The sequence below is a fragment of the Poecilia reticulata genome, chromosome 5, assembly GCF_904066995.2.
Source record: "Poecilia reticulata chromosome 5, P_reticulata-male-v2, whole genome shotgun sequence".
NCBI lineage: Eukaryota > Metazoa > Chordata > Actinopteri > Cyprinodontiformes > Poeciliidae > Poecilia > Poecilia reticulata.
In genome coordinates, this window is record NC_088834.1 from 2,575,456 (window position 1) to 2,597,533 (window position 22,078).

Below are 22,078 nucleotides of genomic sequence, written 5' to 3' on the forward strand. Positions count from 1 at the left end.
TGCATCAATATTAAACCAACAGAGCAGTCTGCAGCTTCCTGACCCTCTGCTGGCTCATCTGGTCACACTGATGAAACTCACATTAACACCAGAACAACAAGGTAGCTTCTGGATTTAACGTACCTATGAATGCATGAATGGCTGACAGACTAAGACGTGTGCATTTTCTTTTTTCAACTAAATTCTAAAGGATAAAATAGAAAACTTGGTTCAAAGAGAAAAGTGTAAATGTTTTTCTATCCAGAGCAAAAAATAGAAAACCAGTGATATTTTTGGTTGTCTGGTAGCACATCATTAAAATAGTATCATAAGTTGATTGATAATATCAAATTATACAGAAGTCTATATTTTTCTAATTTACAGTGAAGATATAAAGGCATAAGAATTTATTTTCCCCATTTAATTTTTAGCTAATATTTACATTTGTTTCACAAAGTGTCATTCAGTTTCCTCGGCTCTGATTGGGTGAACCTATAAGAACGGTGATGAGGAAAACCACAGATGTTGGCTGTAAAATCCAAAACGGTTTCTACTGTGTGTAATAATGCATATTAGTTTTAAGTTTTAAGCATTTTAGAGAAGTTATTCATGGACAGCAGTCGCCCTTAAACTGTATAAAATGATGCAACAATTCTGGAAAAATCCTTAGACTTCTAGAAAGAAACCGATTTAAAAATTAATCCAGTTACGCTGCCTTGTTTGTGCATATAAAGTCTGATGTTACTTATGATTAACTAAGAGCTGCATGATTGATCCTTTGCTCAATTAAAGCTAACTGTCTGGACTGTGGTGACCAATCAGAAGAGAGCAAGTGAGACTCCAAAGTCTCTGCCCAGATATTTGGTTTGGATCTAAAATCCTTTGACCTACTAGTAAATATTAAGTCGTTGTTTGTGTCCAGGTCGAGTCAGAACAAGGTGATGGTTGAAAACCCAGCAAGATATTAATAAGCTATCAATAATCATCAATTACTTTTATGTTCACAAAGCAGGTCTTGATGCTAGGAACACGTCAACCATACGAGAGGCAATGAATGTTAGAGGAAAGGATCTTCAAAGTCCTAAAATCTTGGCCGCTGAAATCTGCGTCTATTTTTCTGTTTCTACTTTATCCAACAGCAAAACAAAATCTGCTTACTTTACACTAAAAGTTCAAAACTAATCAGAGAATCATGACTTGACAGGACAGATTTCATTTGTAGTCCGATATGTTAATTTTTTTTTTAAATGGCGTCAACCAAGTTACTTTGTCCTGATTACAGAAGCACAAAGGAGAAAAAAGTGTTTTCTCAGTGACTAATGTGGCATGAGTCGATGTTGAGCCGTTATTCCTCTCAGAGCAAAATCTGTTTCTCTTGGAGTTTCTTAGATATGTGGGGGTTTTCACCAGGTCTTCATCAGAAGAGAGTATTTCACCTGCAGCTTGACCACCACTATTTCTTCAAAAGAGAAAAAATGAACCAGAGCAGGGGATCGCATTCATTTCAGTCGATGCTCAGCGGATCCACAGGCCGACCCGGAGGTGTCCAGTAAAACAAGGGGAGCAACATTTGTTTCACTTGTCAAGGAATGGGCAGAGACTCCTGTATTATGGTCGGGCCGGCCTCAGCCAGTCGGCTGGCAGCTGGATAACTCAAATATCCTGGAGCCATCCCCTGCTAGAGTCTGCAGTCAGACAGGCAGTCCGTCACCTCAGGATGACAGCGGTAGCTCCAGAGGAGGCTGCAGGCGAAACCCAAACAAACTTTCATCTGAGAATCACAACCCAGACAAGGGAGGGCGAGATGGAGGGCTACAGGCTGTGGTGAAGACACACACACACACACACACACACACACACACACACACACACACACACACACACACACACACACACACACACGCACACACACACACACACACACACACACACACACACTCTGCAGGCATGCATCAGCCCGACACATTTAAATTCCCCCCTCATACGACAGCTCCTCAGGCTGCCCCTGTAGATGTGTATGTAAGCGTATTCACCTGCATTTATATTTATTTAACAGCATAATAAATGAGTTTTGCTTTATTTAACTTGACTTTGGATTCATAGAAGCGTTTCTGCTATTCAGTTAGCTTCATGGTACAACAGCTGCTTCTACCAAATGAGCTGAAGACATTTACAACTGGACTTCTTAGTAAAATAAAGGTTAAATAAAAATAAAAGGAAAGTAAACACTGCAGGATGAATATCTGCAGTGGTAGGAATTTGCTGAAAGACATGATGTTTCTTTCAAAAACTGCAGTGAAGCGTTTTATTTAGAAGTGGAGTGTTTTTCCACATACTGTCATATTTTAAATATTTGTTCTGATAAGCCTCATTTGTCTGATTAAAAATTGACGTCCTTTAAGCAGGTACTTTCCTTTAAGCTCCCATTTCTGTAGTAAGGGTTTTTTAATTGGTCTGATGCAATATTCCAATTTTTAATGTCATGTTTTCATATATTCACCTTAATTAATGCGATAAAAGCCTTTAAGAATCTGTTTGTAATGAGTTACTGAATGGATCTGTGTAGATAGTGAGATTTTCCTTTTGTGGATTTGAAAACGATGTAAGACACTAAACTTTTATTATTTATTGAGTTTTGAAGATACATTTAGTTTTCCTCCTACTTTTGAGTAAAAGCTGTTATATGCTCACGTGTTGCCTAAAACAATAAAATATTGGTGACTACAGCAGAACCAAGTCATCCAGGAAACTTTAGTGGTGAAGCTGATAGTAATAGGTTTGGTTAAATAAACTGTTATTACCCCTCCATATGTTTCCCTAATATAGTTAAAGTTAAAAACAATCTGCTGAATGCTGTCACTCCAGATGCATCAGCTTCTCTCTGTAAAGGAGCAGCTTTAGCTGCTGCCTTAGTGGGGCTGTTTTAGGAGAAAGTTTGGCCAGGCTAAGGTTTTTCCACTTAGTTAGGACTCACACCAGATTTAGAGAGTTTTCCAGGCCTTTGAAGAAGCTTTGAGAAGCAGAGATTCTCTGCAGGGATTTTCAGATGAGCTCAGGGCAAAAGAGTGCAGACGTGCACACAGGTAAGCATGTAAAAGTGTGTGTGTGAGTGAGTGTGTGTGAGTGTGTCATTACGTGCTTGTGCATGCCTTAAGACAGCTATAATAGCTCTTCATTAGAAGTGGTTAATAAGCAGGAAATGGCCACTTGGTGAAGGAGATAAGAGTGAATTACATTGACCTTTTAGGGTGAGAGTCTTAAAGAGGCAGGGTGTGCAGGAGGAAGATGAACTCAAATGCTCCCTTCTGCATCAGCAGGTGTGGAAATTATCACAATATTTTTTACAATAAAAACATTATATCATACGACAAACAAATAAAACAAGTTTCTAACACATTAGCCTGCAACAAAATGACAGTTTGCACTAAAAAGGTTTTAGGTTTTTAACCTAGTCATGAATTTAGATGAAAAAAACTTAGAAAACAGATGTTGAAGTATTTCTCAAATATTATGGGAAACTATTCAGTCGTTTCTTTATATTTTTCACCAAAGCTGCCAAATATTGTTTAAATATCACTTTTCAAACAAAATAAATGAAAGTTCTCCTGACAACTATGGGCAGCTAAATATTCCTGACATGTGATGTCTGTGACTATGCACGCCCTTAATTCTTGCAGGAAATAAACAGGCATGCAGTGATTTAAGTGCATAGCCAAAATAATGTGGTGCTGAATTGGTGAGACTGAAACTGACCAACGTTTCTCTGTGTGACCAAACCAACATGGTTCAGTGTTTCCGTGTGGATTCAAGGTTAGTTGTGTGAAAAAGTAATGTTGTGTGATTGATCCGTCCCAACGACTCGGGGGTGTTTTTACATCAAAGCTGCAGGATGTAACTTTTATAAATAAATACATTTTATACATATTTGTTGAAATAGTCACCATGTTATGACAGCATGGTAGGAGAGACCCTCTGCCTTCTCCCAGTGCTAACTGGAAACAACCAGTCAGAGGCAGGAGGTGGGTTTTAATGCTGTCAATCACCTTCATGTGGCGCTGCTCATTCCCTCCGTCTGTGTGATGCAGCTGGCAGAGCCTGCAGTGACGGCTCACTACACCAAGGATGGCGGATAAATGGTTGTTTCTCCACCATTAGCACATTTAACAGCACGTACCTGAGGGTGATTGACAGCACTAAAACCCTCCTCCTGGCTCTGATTGGTTGTTTTTGGTCGGGAGCCGTGCATTTCTTCAGACAGAAATAGTTTGATCCTTTCACAGATTCTCTGTCTCATATTTGTAAAAACCGTCACTACATGGTGACAATTTTAACTGTTTTTAATAAAATGTGCTTTACATGCTGCAGCTTTAACCTAAAGGCAGGTTTTGTAAAAAATACATACAAAATGCAGAAATCTTCAGTGAAAATATCAGCAAGTGGATGTGAAATCTGAGGAGACTTGAAGTGGGAAAGTATCTTATTTTCTCACACAGATTCCCTTCAAAAATGGAAATATGTATTTGATTCTACTTTTTCACAAACTTGAAAAATTGTCAAATGTGCAAAACTAAATACTCTGACATATTGAGAATAAACTTCTCAATTTCTACAACAAATACATTTTGAGACATTAAACTAAATATGAGATGTAAATGGTACTTTTACTGATGTTCAAAGGTGTTTTTGCAATAAGGATGCAGTGCTTGTCCTAAAATATGAGATAATCTTTTAACCATGCTCTCAATTGTTATACTTTTAGAAAGTTACGTGTGATGAAAGCTAAACAGGACAAACATTAGGACAGAAAGAACGTACGATGGTCTGAGAAAGCAGTAATTCCTGATGTGAAGTCTCTACTTACAGGTAATAAGAGTAGGAATAAGCATGTCTTCTGAAGCATGGTGAGGTGAGGCCGATGATGACAACAGAGCAAAAACCCAGAAGAAGACAAACACATTGGATTAGTTCATGATTTGAGTGAAAAATAAATCTCTGTTAGCCTAAACAAGCTGGGAATTTAGTTTCTTTGTGTCCCCATTTTACTTTCCTTACTTTAATTTAGTGTCTAGTTTTTGCAGGCCCTGTTTAGTTATCTAGATGTAGATATTTTGTATTTATTGTAATTTTGAGCTGTGCAACGGAGTTAATATCTGAAATAATTTGCTTTGTATTAGTTTGTTCTGTATTACTGAAATGCAAAACAAAAACAAACTTTTCATTTTGTCTATCTTAGAAACGTTTTATCTTTTGCTAAATTTAAGCTGAGAAAAGCTGTGATGAGCTTAGAGAAAAGACAACCCTGGAAGGGTTAGGCGGCCATTTTGAAACTTTTTGAAGTGCTGCTGCCCGATGATGTCACGAAACCATTACATCATTCTGGTAGCTGGCTTTTTACACACTTTAGCTTTATCTTTAAGAAATAATGAATGACTGTACACACTGAAGGTTAGATTTAAATAGCATATCTGAAGCAACTCGAATTGTCGTTTCTTCAAGACATTTCAACTCTCATCCTAAAAACTTGAGTGAAGCATCTTCAAAAAGCAAGAGAAGACGACAAATTACCATCAACTTAAACTCCTGTTGGACCAATAATCTACACTGGCATTTAATAACTACATATAATAACTGCATATGTAGTCGTGTGTGCGCTTTCCAACCATTTAGTAAAAGTTATGCAGCAAAAAGGCCCTCAGAGGCGCAGCTGTGGCCTCCATCACCAACTGGCTGATTTGTTCAGACAGGAATGGGAGAGAGGCTGGGTGAAGACGGACAGGAGGAAAATGGACGCAGAGAACAAACGAAATGAGGAGGATCTGTCAGCCCGATGAAAGGTTTGCTGTAGGTTTGGTTTAAAGAGCTGCTCCGCACAAAATGCGTCTCAAGCAACAATGTCCTGTTATTTACTTCTTTTTAATGGCTTCCCGCCCCAACGTGCACCGTTCATCCAATGAGATGCCAACAAACAACACACACCAACTCCCACTTCATGGGCTTTGGATGGTGGGCGGGACGAAGCGTCCAGCAGGACTAAAGGATCCATATCTGTATTCTTGCTTTAAGTGACAGTAACCATCTACGACTACAGGTTGCTTCTTTCTCTCTTTGGAAAGGAAAAAATGGTTGAAACTTAAGAAAATGGTCAAGAAGAAAGTAAAAGAAAAGGCTGACATGTAAATTCTTACAGCCTTTACACACACACACCAACACACACAATTTAACAGACGTGCACTTAAACACATTTGCAACCCACCCACTGTTTTCTGCACTCTTTTCAAATGGCAGATGCACACACAGTCATAACCATAACCCTTTTTAGAGCCTCTGCTGACATTGTCCTTATGATATTAATAAAATGCAGCGCGCTGGGAGCCGGGCTGTAAAAGCCACAGCAGTTAAAACTGCCCATAAATATTAATAAAGTGTAAAAAAAAAAAAAAAAGAGAGACAGTGGAGACGTGTTTGTTTCCGTGTGACATTTTACTGAGTATATAAAATCAGATGGTGTACATCTTCATTTCACTGCAGCTGTGTGAGTTGGACTGGCTCAAGTTTGCACCACACATTTCCAGCGGTAAAACAATTTGTACCACAAATCTTCCTTCACTTTGTGTATAACTTCCCAGCCATTAGGCAGCAGACTTGGTGCCTAATGACCGGATGTTGTCTTAGTAAAAAAAAAGAGTAGAAATCAAGGATTCATCCACCTGTCCACGTCCCGAAAGAGGAAATCAACTCTGTGATCGACGGTCGGCATCATCTCATACCAGACGGACACACACCTTCCCTAAAGGTCCACTTTTGTCTCACGAGTCCACAGAAACATATCCTTTCGCCATTTTCCTCATTTTCTTTTGTCTTTGTGTTCTTGATGGTTATCGATGATTTTAGCCATTAAGCTCCAATAAATGCTGTTGATCCTTTCCTCATTAAATTATCATATTTTCTGACATTAACTGAAGCAACTGAGGGCTGCAGTGCATCTCATGCCGGTCGTGGTTCTTTTCAGAGTCGGGTCAAAGAGCCAGAATGTGTCCTGCTCACATTTGACCAGGTTAATTTGACTATTTTTTCCCCTTTAATGAATTTGATTCTTTTTTTTAACAATTAATCTCTTTAGTGCTCCGTTTTTTGTTACTGAAACTTTAGCTTTAATTTGCAGAACAATCACTTCCAAAGTAGGTAAATAAAGTTTTGTAGGACATTAAAGAGAAATAAAAATTGTTTTGGCCCAAAAATCTCAGAATAATTTCACATATTTATTATGAAAAAAATGGATATCTGTTGTTGAAAAGACAAATTTAACAATTAAAGGGAATAAATTGTGATATTAAAACTCAGATATTCTCTAAGCCAGGTTCTACCAACTAAACATTTGAAAATATTTCAATGTGTATTTTTTTAATTTACCACTTCAATCTTAGAGGACTTCCATAATTTTTGTTGAAAATATCTGATTTAATAATCTCAGTACATTTTTTAGGTTTTTTTTGTTTGTTCTTTTTACAAATTTATGACGTTACATCATCAGAAAATATTAGTTTTATTATAAAATCAATCAAGAACAATGTGGATTTTCTTGTGAAATATGTTGAATGTTGAAATCAGAGAATATAAATGCTTCTGTTCTTGTGAAATTCTGAATTTCTGTAAAAATGTCGGTGATTTTAATCCTCCTATAATCTGTCGTATCCGTCTGAGAATAAATACACATGAAAAATCTGATTAAATCTAATGAATGGTCCCAGCAGGGTCCCGGTCGTCCGTTAGGAATGCAGAGGGTTCCTCACTGGGCTCAGCAGAGCGTGACGGTTTCCTGAGGGCCTCCAGCATGACCAAAACTTCCAGAACCTCTGAACCGTCTCTGGTTCTGGGCGGAACATGTCGGGCTTCCATCACCAGGCATCGGCACACGATGGTGTCGCTTCGTCGTTAAAAACGTGAAGCAGAGCTGACCGTCCCAACCTCGTACCAGTACCAGCGGTGGTGTGACCTTTGAACTCATTCCTGCGTCCTGGTAGAGTCCAAGCGCCTCAGGATGCGGTGAGGATCTGGGCCTGCGTGTTGGGATCATTATGGGATGGTGCACCTTTTGAGATTCGCATGAAATGGCAAAAAAAAAATCTATTTGAATGAATATCAGCATCGTAATTTCCTTCTCAATGACGGACATTATCTAAATATATCGCAGTTTTACTTTAAGACGGCAAATAATCTGGAGAGATGCAGCAGAAGCACCATTGTTGCTGCTGTGCTCGGCTGAAAACTGGGAACTGTGTTTGGTTTGCATTTACATTGGTTCACATTGGGTGTAATAACTCTGAAGTCTGTTGTCAACACGCTGTTACCATGCAAACGAGGCCAAAAGGCAACAAAATGTTTGCGTTTTACTGCTGGAGGGTTGTGTAAAGAGGCCAGTGTCAGGATGTTGGTCAGGTCCTGAAACACAAACGTTCACTCACAGCCATCCGTAAATCGGTGGGTCTTTTCAGACCACAGACTGAAGCAGAAACAGCAGAGCTGGTGCAGACGTATGGAAATCACTCCATCCACAAACAGCATTCCATGATTTTCTTACTCTGTTTGGATGATGATTTCATTTCAACACTTCGTCCCTCTCGCAGGCTGCAGTTCATCTTTTCTTATATATATGGATGACTTCTGTTGCACACAAATTTCCACACTGATAGGATGGCTGCAGTTTATCATAGGCTTATATGAATACTATCAGCTGAAAAACATGCTAATGCAAACATCATGTGCAGATTGCAGATGTAATATTAAGGCGACATGAATATGTCAAGAATGTACTGGAAAAATATGAAGAAAACTTTAATGACTAAGCTGAATGTGAAATATTTTGCCTACTAGATAAGAAAACTCAATAACAATAGCTGTGCTTCACGATTGGCAGATATAACATGACGTCATGTGAAGAGTCGATAATCCAGTGTTGATTTTTCTTCTTCTTCTTTTCGATCGGCTTTTTAAGAACTGACCACAGGTTCCCCATCGGGTTTGGATCTGGGGAGTTTCCTAATTCCTCCGGTCGTCTGATTTATGAGCCAGTTTTGTTATCACATTAGCCTGAGACATGGTGCTGCATTACGCTGGAAAACCCACAGATCAGCAAATTGTTCCTGGGTTGTTGGAATATGTAGCTCGTTTGATCCCTATCTGGATTCTTGGCTCTGGTCTCGGATTAAACCCCAATCCGGCTGATAAGAAATAAATCCACACACGGATTGCATCTGGATGCTTTGCTATTGGCACCAACTGGATCTCATCATATCTCTCACCATTTCTTCTCCGGAAAAAATGTTTTCTAGATGTTTCTGTGGAGGAACATCGATTTGTACGAGTCCTGTAGATTTTCAATCTTTCATAAAATGTGTTTTTAGACAGAAAATATTTTTCTGCTGTGTAGTTGTGATGCCTTCAAAACCTTTCTGCTTCCAATATTGAGGAAGTTCTGCTCTGGTGAAAATGCAATTCTATATGGTTTCATTCTAATGTTAATTATTTCCATGTTCTAGACATTTTTTACTGCAAATTAATTTGTCCTGAAGTTATGGATAATCCAGAAAAAGTAGGTGATGAAACATTACGACGCAAAGCGTTCAGCAACACGAGTAACCTCTGCCAACACCAGAAAATTAGAGTCTGGGAGGCCGATCTCTGTACAGCTATGCTCAAATTAAATAATCAAAGTTTAGGTAAAAATTGAGAAAAATGATGTTTGAAGTTATTAAGTTAAGCTTTTTGTCATGAATTGGTAACATTGTAAGTTTGGAAAGCACAACTAAGACTGTTGACCATGATTTAGCAGCTTCCAGCAAGCATTTCTGGATCAGACATTATTTAAACGGTCTATTTAAAGTAAACTCCTTCCATGCTTATATAAGTGTAGTTGTACAAATCGGACAGCATTGACAGGTAAGTAAAATGCATATTTTTTTTAAACCAACAGATATTAAAATTTAGATGTTTAGAATAAAAAAGAAAATCTTAAAATGCAACTTAAATTTCATTGCATCACTTTGTTGGTTGAATGACATGTTAAGTAAAATCTGAAATTAATTTTAATGCCAACAATTATGGTTCCTTTTCCAAAAACCCAAAGAACAAAAATGTTTCTCAATTGGGTTCAATGTCCACCCACTTTTGTAAATTGAAAAGTGGGTAAAAAAGTTCTGAGCGCTGATGAAGCATTTTGAATAACGTTTTAGAGAAAAATTATTTCTTAACTAGAAATAAAAGGGCTGAATGAGGAAGATGGGGCTGGTATGAAGATGTGCATCTTTGTGGCTAGCCCTCAGCTCCTTTAAAAGTGCTATAAGTGCACGATGAAGCATTTATCTCAGCAAGCTGCAGAGTGCATTATTCAGCCATGTGTCACATCCAGAATGGGGGTCAAGCCCAGCTCAGCACTGCTAGTGTGCATCAGTGGTAATGTGCCCAATTTATCTAGGAAAAAATACAAATTCAGCATAAAAGTCCTCAAGACCTGAACTAAGACTGAGTGTTTTTGTCATATTAACTCCGAGACTAACTTCATTAAACAGTGAAGTTAAAAAAAAAACACGTTTAATGATGTACTTACTGTAGCTGCCCCATTATGATTGTTATTTTAGTCTTAAACCTGGGAAAAAGAAGCTGGATATGATTGTTTGTATTATGTTTTTAATGCTGGTTGTTGATTTAATTGCTGAGCTTTTAATCTAAGCATCACTGAAAAAGACGTTTCTAACGTTTGGAGCTTTTCATTTGTTCTCCGATTGCTAAGAAGAGGGAAACCCTCAGTCATGAATAATTAAAGGCCCAAGATTTTGTATTCTGGTGAAAGTATTTGAGAAACTGGACTATGATCAACTGAAGAGACTTTTCAGAATAAAACAACATTCTAAGCTCTTTATTCAGGCTTTAAGAAGCAAAACATCACTGTTACTGGCGGTCTAAAACTTTTTAATGTTTCTGCTGCTCTAAAACTTTTTCATGTTTCTGCTGCTCTAAAACTTTTTCATGTTTCTGCTGCTCTAAAACTTTTTTATGTTTCTGCTGCTCTAAAACTTTTTAATGTTTCTGTTGCTCTAAAACTTTTTCATGTTTCTGCTGCTCTAAAACTTTTTCATGTTTCTGCTGCTCTAAAACTTTTTCATGTTTCTGCTGCTCTAAAACTTTTTCATGTTTCTGCTGCTCTAAAACTTTTTTATGTTTCTGCTGCTCTAAAACTTTTTAATGTTTCTGTTGCTCTAAAACTTTTTCATGTTTCTGCTGCTCTAAAGCTTTTTCATGTTTCTGTTGCTCTAAAACTTTTTAATGTTTCTGCTGCTCTAAAACTTTTTCATGTTTCTGCTGCTCTAAAACTTTTTCATGTTTCTGCTGCTCTAAAACTTTTTTATGTTTCTGCTGCTCTAAAACTTTTTCATGTTTCTGCTGCTCTAAAGCTTTTTCATGTTTCTGTTGCTCTAAAACTTTTTAATGTTTCTGCTGCTCTAAAACTTTTTCATGTTTCTGCTGCTCTAAAACTTTTTCATGTTTCTGCTGCTCTAAAACTTTTTTATGTTTCTGTTGCTCTAAAACTTTTTCATGTTTCTGTTGCTCTAAAACTTTTTAACGTTTCTGTTGCTCTAAAACTTTTTCATGTTTCTGCTGCTCTAAAACTTTTTCATGTTTCTGTTGCTCTAAAACTTTTTCATGTTTCTGCAGCTCTAAAACTTTTTAACGTTTCTGTTGCTCTAAAACTTTTTTATGTTTCTGTTGCTCTAAAACTTTTTAACGTTTCTGCTGCTCTAAAACTTTTTAACGTTTCTGCTGCTCTAAAACTTTTTAATGTTTCTGCTGCTCTAAAACTTTTTTATGTTTCTGTTGCTCTAAAACTTTTTCATGTTTCTGTTGCTCTAAAACTTTTTAACGTTTCTGTTGCTCTAAAACTTTTTTATGTTTCTGTTGCTCTAAAACTTTTTCATGTTTCTGTTGCTCTAAAACTTTTTTATGTTTCTGTTGCTCTAAAACTTTTTAACGTTTCTGTTGCTCTAAAACTTTTTTATGTTTCTGCTGCTCTAAAACTTTTTCATGTTTCTGCTGCTCTAAAACTTTTTAACGTTTCTGTTGCTCTAAAACTTTTTCATGTTTCTGCTGCTCTAAAACTTTTTCATGTTTCTGTTGCTCTAAAACTTTTTCATGTTTCTGCTGCTCTAAAACTTTTTCATGTTTCTGCTGCTCTAAAACTTTTTCATGTTTCTGCTGCTCTAAAACTTTTTCATGTTTCTGCTGCTCTAAAACTTTTTCATGTTTCTGCTGCTCTAAAACTTTTTTATGTTTCTGTTGCTCTAAAACTTTTTCATGTTTCTGTTGCTCTAAAACTTTTTAACGTTTCTGTTGCTCTAAAACTTTTTCATGTTTCTGCTGCTCTAAAACTTTTTCATGTTTCTGTTGCTCTAAAACTTTTTCATGTTTCTGCAGCTCTAAAACTTTTTAACGTTTCTGTTGCTCTAAAACTTTTTTATGTTTCTGTTGCTCTAAAACTTTTTAACGTTTCTGCTGCTCTAAAACTTTTTCATGTTTCTGTTGCTCTAAAACTTTTTTATGTTTCTGTTGCTCTAAAACTTTTTAACGTTTCTGCTGCTCTAAAACTTTTTCATGTTTCTGTTGCTCTAAAACTTTTTAACGTTTCTGTTGCTCTAAAACTTTTTTATGTTTCTGTTGCTCTAAAACTTTTTAACGTTTCTGTTGCTCTAAAACTTTTTCATGTTTCTGCTGCTCTAAAACTTTTTCATGTTTCTGTTGCTCTAAAACTTTTTCATGTTTCTGCTGCTCTAAAACTTTTTCATGTTTCTGTTGCTCTAAAACTTTTTAACGTTTCTGTTGCTCTAAAACTTTTTCATGTTTCTGCTGCTCTAAAACTTTTTCATGTTTCTGTTGCTCTAAAACTTTTTAACGTTTCTGTTGCTCTAAAACTTTTTCATGTTTCTGCTGCTCTAAAACTTTTTAATGTTTCTGTTGCTCTAAAACTTTTTCATGTTTCTGTTGCTCTAAAACTTTTTCATGTTTCTGTTGCTCTAAAACTTTCATGTTTCTGCTGCTCTAAAACTTTTTCATGTTTCTGCTGCTCTAAAACTTTTTCATGTTTCTGTTGCTCTAAAACTTTTTAATGTTTCTGCTGCTCTAAAACTTTTTTATGTTTCTGTTGCTCTAAAACTTTTTAACGTTTCTGTTGCTCTAAAACTTTTTCATGTTTCTGTTGCTCTAAAACTTTTTCATGTTTCTGTAGCTCTAAAACTTTTTCATGTTTCTGCTGCTCTAAAACTTTTTCATGTTTCTGTTGCTCTAAAACTTTTTCATGTTTCTGCTGCTCTAAAACTTTTTCATGTTTCTGTTGCTCTAAAGCTTTTTAATGGTGTTTAATGCCTTGGATTTATAAATATTTTGAATTATTCTGCTTCAGCTATTTATTTTTAGAAATCCTTCTCCAAACAAGCTACCTATTGGTTTGCAGATTACATGGCACGTAAAACACAATGAGTGCTGATGAACAGAGTAAGCTCCGTCTGTCTTCAGGTCATAAAAGGTGAACCACAGGGCTCAGTCTTAGGACACATTTTAGTCATAATCTACATTTCTGATCTGAGTGCACACCTGTCAGCTGTTTGACAGAAATCCTTCAGAAATGCGAACACAGACATTACCATCGGTGCAACATGTTTAGCATTGACATGCTTACATAGTTTTGTTAGTAGGCCAACTCCATTTTGCACAACTTGCACTCAACGATAGTGTTTTTTAGTGTCCAATAAAATCGTTTTTGACACAAATACGAATCCCCAATGAGCCAAGAGAATCGGCTTGGTCGTAACTTGTGCGTCAGATTTATCTGTGTACCAGAAAGACGAAAATACAAAAGTGGTACTGAAACCCTTACATGTAAAAAAAAAAAGCAATTAATTGTGTTAACTTTTTTAAATCATTAAAATGTATGTAATTAGTAAATCAAAGTTAAATAAAAGTCCCACTCTAAGTGAAAATAAGACATAAAAATGAATATGCATTTTTGTTGTGTACGTCCTTCTGACTTCTGATACAGTGAAGATAAAAACTAAGCTCAAATTAACGTTTTCTACTTGGTTACGTTGGAAAAAATATCAAACTCATACCAACTGTCAAGAACTTTGAATTGCCTTGTTGCTGAAAATGTACCATGAAAATATAATCGCCTCGTCTTGGAGGATTTGGGTTTGTTTTATTGACCATCAGGTCCACTAGCGGAACAAGTCAGCGTCGGGCCGGGGGGGCGGGGCCAATTACCGGGCCCCTAACGAATCACCGGGCCCCTTACGTGCATCAGCTGTTGGAAACTGATTGGGGACGGTAACTAACATTAAATACACTTTTCTCAACAGGAGGGGGCGCACTTTCTCCGTCTATACTCAGACATTTAAGCAACTTGAAACCATTCCTCCCTCCCTGGCACCTCCAGACCCGGGCCCCCATCCGGCCCGGTTCGGGGGGCAGCCGCCCCCCCACCCCCTCCTATAGCTCCGCCCCTGATCAGGTCCTCTGTTTGCCAAAGTACTACAGAGACAAATAAGAAGGCCTCTTTCTGCTGCTTCATCTAAACTTGTTCATAAACAGGAATATTATCTCAGATACTCTAGAAAAGTCTATAGCATTACGACGTTAGCCTGGCTCAGTCAAAGTCCAGACATCAAGCTGAAAAAGTGAAAATGTGTTCAAACTTTAATGAACTCACACTAATGTTGTAAAGGGCAGCAGAATTAAAATGTTTCCTACATTTCAGTGAGTGGTACATTTAGACAGAAACCAAAGAAGCAGTTAGAGAAGCTTCATTTTCCCCCACATTGTATCAACAGCTATGGAAACATGCTTTTCTGATGTCTATGTTTCTGTCTGTAATACTTAAAAAGTGCAGCTGAGTATGCAGTAGTGAAGCTGAAGTAAGGAGGTGTATGTAAATGTAAATGTAAAGTAGGATTATATTAGCGAAAGACGAATCCACAGCGGTAACTGCCTGCTCAGAGTGGATTGTCTCAGAGCCCAGAACAGTGTGGGTGGAGATATTTAAGAAGCGTCACTTTCATTTGGAAAGATATTACCACATATCCCCCTGCTTAATCATCCATCTATATTTTATTTGTCAGAGCCAAACACAATTTCTAACCTACAAACTTTCACTAATTATTTAACCTCTTTTTTCGCCTGTTACTGGAGGCGGTTGGCTGGCTTCAGTGTTTCAGTTCCTACATGATTGTTTACTCTGATCTACAATTCAATTACACCAACCTGCTCCCACAACAGCCTGCACCATGCCGCGCAAAACTTCATCGTTTCTCTGCCTAATTTTCTGCCATAACATGTACGATGGTGGACGACACATGCAGCAACAACACCGCAGGACGGTGCTGTTGTTTTTACAAGACATCAAAGTAAATTACTAAAAAGTATTGCACATAAAATCCGGTGCACACAAAACAATATCAGTAGAAATTGTCTGTATATAGTATTGCTATGAAGGGGAATGTTTACTAAAAGCATTTCATGTTAGTTGGCCTAGATCTCCACTAAATGATGAAAACCAAAAGTCACATGTCGCCATTTTAAAGCTAAATGTGCAGCTAAATATTTCCAGCACTCATTCCAAAAGATGCACTTTTCAGCAATGAAGGAAAACAAAGAAAATGTGCTGGCGCATAAATGAGGACTTGTGTAACGGCATGCATTAAAGCTCTCAGAGGAATGGAGAAGCCTGAGCTTTAAGCTGTGAAGTGACACAGATCTGGCTGTGTAATGGTGCTGAGCAGAGCTTAAACTCCTTGTGGCTTCCCAGCCCTCAAACAGCCAAGAGAAAATTACACACGTGTCACTCAGACTAATATATTAGGTGTTTCATGTTTCACACTCTCGTCTGTAAGTGTTGCTTAGGACAGCACATTCTCTGAGTCTTTTCAACAGAATGGGGATTTGTAACCGCAGCAATTAATATTTGAATGTGAACTGTGTCAGCACAACATTAATGCCAAAAGTTGTGGGAGGTAAACGGCACGTCTGCTGCCCCGAGCTGGAACGGTGAGTTGTGTTTAACGAGGATACCGGTTTCTTCAAATGCTTTGTCTCTTAATCTGTTAGGAAATTAACAGTTTTCTGATTTTTTTGAAAGGTTTGTAGGGAGAATCTGTGAGTATCTGCACCAGGTGGAGCCACCTGGATGTGAAGAATCAGGATTCTCATCAAAAATAACTCTTCTTTTGTCTGTTTTTATCTTAAGCAGCCACATTTCTAAATGTTCTTACAGCCTTAAATTAGTTATGCTCCACAGTTTGTGTCAAACGCCAAAAACGGACAAACCCTTTCGCTGTGGGATTTGTGCTTTTCTCCAGGGTGGAGTGAGAATACGCCGAGCCTGAGGTTCTGTCCAAAGTGTTTGATTATTCATTATACACACTATCTGATGGCTAAATCATCTGCAGTCAGGTTAAAAAAACTAATTTTTTCTCCTCCTTATAAACCGTTGGAAATGCATTCCTTGGCATTACGTCAGGAAAATGTAAAAATTAGGATTCATCGATGATTGTTTGGATTTTAGTTTTTCTTTCAGAATCATTGAAGCTACTCAGACATTTCGATCATTATTATCAACCCACATCACATCAAATTAGAGATGTTATGTGTGGGGCAACTGTTTCAAACTTTGGTTTCATGGCAAAGCAATAAACATGTCAAAAATGTTTCGTAATTTACAACTAAAAAGTGATATTTGTCAACTTTCATGGAGAAAAGTACCTACCTCCCAACAAGGGTCTTTGGCAGATCATATCAATATTTTCTTCTTATATAGAAATAACTAGGTTGGTTACGGTTGGGATTAGATTAAAACAGTAAATATATATAACTCTGAATTTAACAACAATTTTGTATCCAGATCATCTGTAATAATCTGTAACAAAAGGGGTGAATGCTGGAAATCAGAGAGTCGATGGTTTTACTCATTAGACGGAAAACGTTTTAACCAATTTGAATAATTAATTGAAATTGACTGAACTAGGATCAGTTGGAATATATGTGTGATTGGATTAAATGTGATTCTTTGTAAACTGCTATTACATGCGTGTTGAGAACTGGCATTATATAAATACACTAAACTGCATTAAAAAATAATCATCAAAAGAAAAATCCATGTGTTTAACCTTTTCCACTACAAGTTGCTGTTTAGGTTCTATGTAACGAGAGAGGAAACATGAGCAGACGCAGATATTACGGCAGAATATCAACCGTAAAAGCAAACCTTAAGCAACATGGTGAATAAATATAAATATGAACTTCTAGTAAAGATCTAAATCCTGTTATCTGTTCTTAAATTTACCCTGCTTTCATCATACTTGAAATAGTTTTTGATTTATAGGTAAAATACTGACTACTCATGATTACTCTCTACAACTCTGTTGGGCAAAAACATGTGAGAAAGTAGGAACAATGAAAAATGTCAGCAAAGCAGCAGTGAGAGTCACAGTGAGCAACGGAGTGGATGTGTTCATGTCTAAAAGTAAACATACGATACCCCACGCTCAGAGTTCTCCATGTGTGAATCTCTCTATTGGAGCAAGGGCAAGGCAGGTACAGGACGGAACAGGAAGGGTGGAGCCAAAGACAGGAAACAGGAAGATAGAGAGAAACAAAAGGGAGTGAGTGAGACTCCAGTCAGAGATGTTGTTGTGAAAAAGACATCTGTTTCATCTGCATTTTTATTCCGTTTCTCTTGACAGTGAGAGAAAAAAACAAAATCAAACTTCACTAAGACTCTGACAGAATGTTTTCCACTCTAATTATAATTTCCTGCAGAGCTTCAGCAGGATTTTTGAACTCATGCACATGATTGTCTTGAGGTTCTGGCAGTGATGTGAATACTGAAAAACCCATTTATTTTACTTCACCTCTTTGGAGAAGTTGCACATAGAATCGAATACAAACATGGCTCAGCACTGAAAACAATAAACTGATTTAATTTGATTTTTATCTAGTAATGTTGGCGTGAAAGAATCAGACCTTCCTTACACAGAGCAGACTTTCTGTCTGTATAAATGATTTCACTGTGGACATTTAATAGATCTTCAGCAAAAACGCTGTTATGTGACACATAACGATTAGAGGATTCATCTGGGTGGCAGGTTTCAACGTTGAATTATTACAGAGCTTCATGAACAATTTATAAAATGGGTCAAAATAAACACCTACGGAAGAAAATCTGCAGCCAGATTAAAACTCTTCAGCCCCTGAGCTGTCGTGTGAAGAGGAAACGTGAACATGAAGCCAGGTTGTTCAGGGAGAAATCTCATTCGCCTCTTTGGTCTCTGACTTTCAACACGTTCTGTCACAGCTACTGGAGGTCAAAGCTTCTGTCTCCATGTTTCAAAAATTCATTGTTAGCAGAACAAACAGATTATTAAACTAGTAGAACTAGTTTCAAAAAGCAAAGTTTTATCATTTTAGACGCCATGATTGTTTCATATTTCACGTCATTAACTGAACAGCATAAATGTGTATTATTTATAACTGCCTCAGTAGAGTTTAATGTGAAAATGTGGACAGAAGAGCATTTCTGTTGTGACGGACAGAGCAAGAAGAGAGACATGGAAGCTGGGATGCACAAAACGATGGATGCAACAAAGTAAAATTATAAATCTGATTTTATTTTATGTTTTGATGTTTGAGTTGGTTCACAATAATTAATTACCCCCACGACAATTACAAACGCCAAAAGCAACACCTTGGCCAAAACAATGGTTGCAAATACATATAAATATTGTTCATGCATCCTTATTTTATTTAGTCTGAAGTTTATACGTTTATACTTTGTCTGTATGCTGTGAGGATTTAAAAACCAAATCTTTCCTCGTTCACAGTCGTGATCAATGACCGACTCTGACCAGTTGCATATAACCGAATACTTTCTGTATCCGTTTGTTTTCCACATGTCAGGATTTTGAAACAGCCTCGGCAGCTACTGGGGAAAATAAAACACATCTGTATTTCTAAATTAAAAACATGGTTTTGTTTCTGAACACATCATTAGCAGAGATGTATTCCAGTCCACACAGTTGAAGTTATTCACATTGCATGAAATTATATTGCAATAACAAAACAGCAGCATTACTTTGAAGCAGTTTGGCTATAAAACTGAAATTTCACTGAAAACTATCTGAGCAGGACATGTCCAACATGTGGCTGTCCACCCAAACTGGCATCCATGAGAAGGAAATAATTAATCGAAGAAGCTGCCAAGAGGCACATGGTAACTCTGGAGGAGCTGCACAGAATCACCGCTCAGGTGGGAGAATCGTTTGACGGAACAATTATTAGTTCCTGCCAAACCAGAAATGTGAACTTAAAGGAAAAGTTGCCAGAATAAATGCAACGTTGACACCAAGTCACAGGAAGGATCAAATTTATAAGTGGAACACAAACCGTATAGAAAGCGGCGTTTTACGCAGTGAGCAACTATTTTTGTCAACGTGCGAAACGGTGTGTGCTGTGGAGAACGAACATGCTGAAGACATAAAACATTTCTTTACTCATGCTGGGATAAACATGATCCTATCGCTGATATTTGCAGTTACAAAATAGAGATGAGCTTCTGGGGATTATTGAATGTGTGAGAATAGATCAATAGTCAGTATTTTACCTGCAATGGAAAACAGATCAAAGCTCAAGTGTTATTAACTCTGAGTTAAATAATAAATAAGCATGACACTAGGTTCTAATTTACTAAACAAAGTTATTTTTTCTTTCATTTTAACATGATGCTCTACTTTGAATGTGTTTGCCGTAAAACAACAAAAAGTTTGAGGTATAAATACTTTGAAGGTGTTGTATGTGTGCATAATTTAGTTTTTCTCTGAGTTGTGTGAATCTTTTCCAAAGTGTTTATGTGCCTGCAGTCAGATTTCTGCAGGAACGTTAGTTTCTGCAGCCTGCAGCAGTCGAAGGCACCGCATAGCCAGAGGTAACACTTGGATTGTTTACTTCCTGGTTTGTGAACCGTCGTCACGTTTTCCCTTGAACTTTTATGATTTGGGACATAAACTTGTGTGTTTATGTTCCAAATCAAATCAAAGTTAATTTTCTAATGCAGGGTGACGGCGCATTTAAAGTATGTGGAAACTTTAGATCAAAATTTTAAATATATATACACACAGATAAAATTAAAATCCCCCCAAAAAACTGCAGATTTTGTCATTAATTTGCAGTTCCAGATATGTCACCTTCCCTCAGCTGAGGTCTGCTGTTCAGGCGTTGTACACTAAAACACGCCCTTGTTTTGGGAATAGCAGAAACATTAACTATTCATCAATTCTGCTTTCAACATTTCAATAAAACGTGTATCTTGTGGTAGTTGTAGTTTGAGCCCTGAGGCTGTAGAAACAGCAGATCCCCATTAAGACTTCAGCTGTGTCCACCGATGTTGAATTTTACATTAAATTATCAGCTACATGCCCCTCCAGCTTTGTTCAAATCCCCTCTGAAACACATGTAACAATTTCTTAAAAGAATGATCGGACAATTGGACATGCTCCCTTCCTGAAAAGTTTTGTCGCAGAATAATTTATGGGGAGTAAAAAGTGTGTAAAACACTTTCCATTTAAAAAAGAACCTTGTCTATCCCACCGGGACAACTGGCTAAAGCGTACAGGTTTAAAATATAAATGACCAGAGAAAATGGTCTCCCACATTGTAAACGTTATTCTGTCAGAATGCATTTATCTCTTCTCCTTATAAATATTCTCACAAAGTCGTTGTCGTTTTTAACCCTACACAAAGTTGGAGCTTTACTTTCATGCTTCCAACTTTCTTTAAAGTTGTTTTATTACCTCTGTACCTTCCACCCCTCCTGTGTTGCTCTAACCAGTGTCTATGGAGTATGGATTGATTTAAATCAGATCATCTGGACAGCCTGTCGGCTGCATCCTTTTGAGTACAGCTGTGTTGGGTTTCTAATTGGCTTTTTAATGCCCTGTTAGCCTGGTTAGCATTTATTAGCATATCTACTTGAACTCTGGGTCCAGAAGAGTGGATTTGCTATCAATTTTTATATTTTTCGAGCCTTACACATTTTTTCTTCTCTTTCATCTTCGCTCTGAAGTCTCAACATAAACTCGTCTCCTCGTTTCTTTCTGACTTTGATGGCAATTTATCCTCCGAGTGTTTGAGATGTTCTCCATCAGCTAGAGTTTGACTCTGATGACCACTGCTAACTGACCCCATGTCCATGTTCTCTTATAATAATGTGTTCAGCCTGGAAATAGGATCCTTTCTCTTCTGGTATAGTAAATCTCCCAAAATGTTCTGCTTTCCTCCCATTATCTGACTGCATATATAATCTAAATGCACATTTTGTTTTACCTTTACTCACTGATTTGACCAACAGGTTTAAGTTAGAGCTGTTAATCGATTAATAAAATAAACTAATTAATAGCAAATCTGTTCAAATTAGTATCGATCACCTTTGAAGGAAACGTAATAAAGATGGATTGCATGAATTATGTTGCAAATATAACAATGTTGACAATAAAAGTGAAAGTTGTTTACTTATTGCTTATTGTCTGTTTTTACTCAAACACTGTTTAAAAGTGTTGAAATTGATTTTGCATGTAAAAAATGCACAATATAACTTAATTAAAAGCCTGATTCATTTTTTGGTGAAGAACATTGGAAAACCACAGATCTGTTCCTCCTCCTGAATCACATCAACAATGTTTACAGGCTGACATTTTTTAGCCACCAGCGACCGACGGTCTCTGTTTCAGCTGTTGGTTCCTTCGGCAGTGGCCCACCTCTCGCTCCAAACTGTTGGGACGTGTCTGTCGCAGACCCTCCTCCCTCCCGCCACACCGAGTTGTTTCGCCTTCAGCTGATATGTAAATGACGAACTGCTTCAGTGGTAATTAAATTCACCTTTGCTAAGAAAGCAAATTACTTTGGTTTTGTCCAAAGCACCATCTGGTCAAAGCTTAAAGCAAAATGGATAATTTAATAGTGTGTCTTTGTTTTTATCCATTGCTAGTTTTACTGAGCAAACAGAAGTGAGGTA

At 37.3% G+C, this 22,078-nt stretch overlaps 1 protein-coding gene across 6 annotated transcripts in view; it reads right to left on the reverse strand.

Annotated features, from left to right (window-relative positions):
• Positions 1 to 22,078, reverse strand: part of ptprt (protein tyrosine phosphatase receptor type T) — a 311,147-nt gene that overhangs the window by 78,397 nt on the left and 210,672 nt on the right. For 2 of the 6 annotated variants that reach the window (XM_008408309.3, XM_008408308.3), the window contains one exon: positions 4,841 to 4,870. The exons of 1 other annotated variant lie outside the window; for it this stretch is intronic. In XM_008408309.3, coding sequence (XP_008406531.1) covers positions 4,841 to 4,870 — 30 coding nt within the window. Of the gene's footprint in view, positions 1 to 4,840; positions 4,871 to 17,551; positions 17,585 to 22,078 lie in introns of all 6 variants that reach the window. 3 more of the 6 variants (XM_017304828.2, XM_017304824.2, XM_081606784.1) reach the window with 2 other exon arrangements.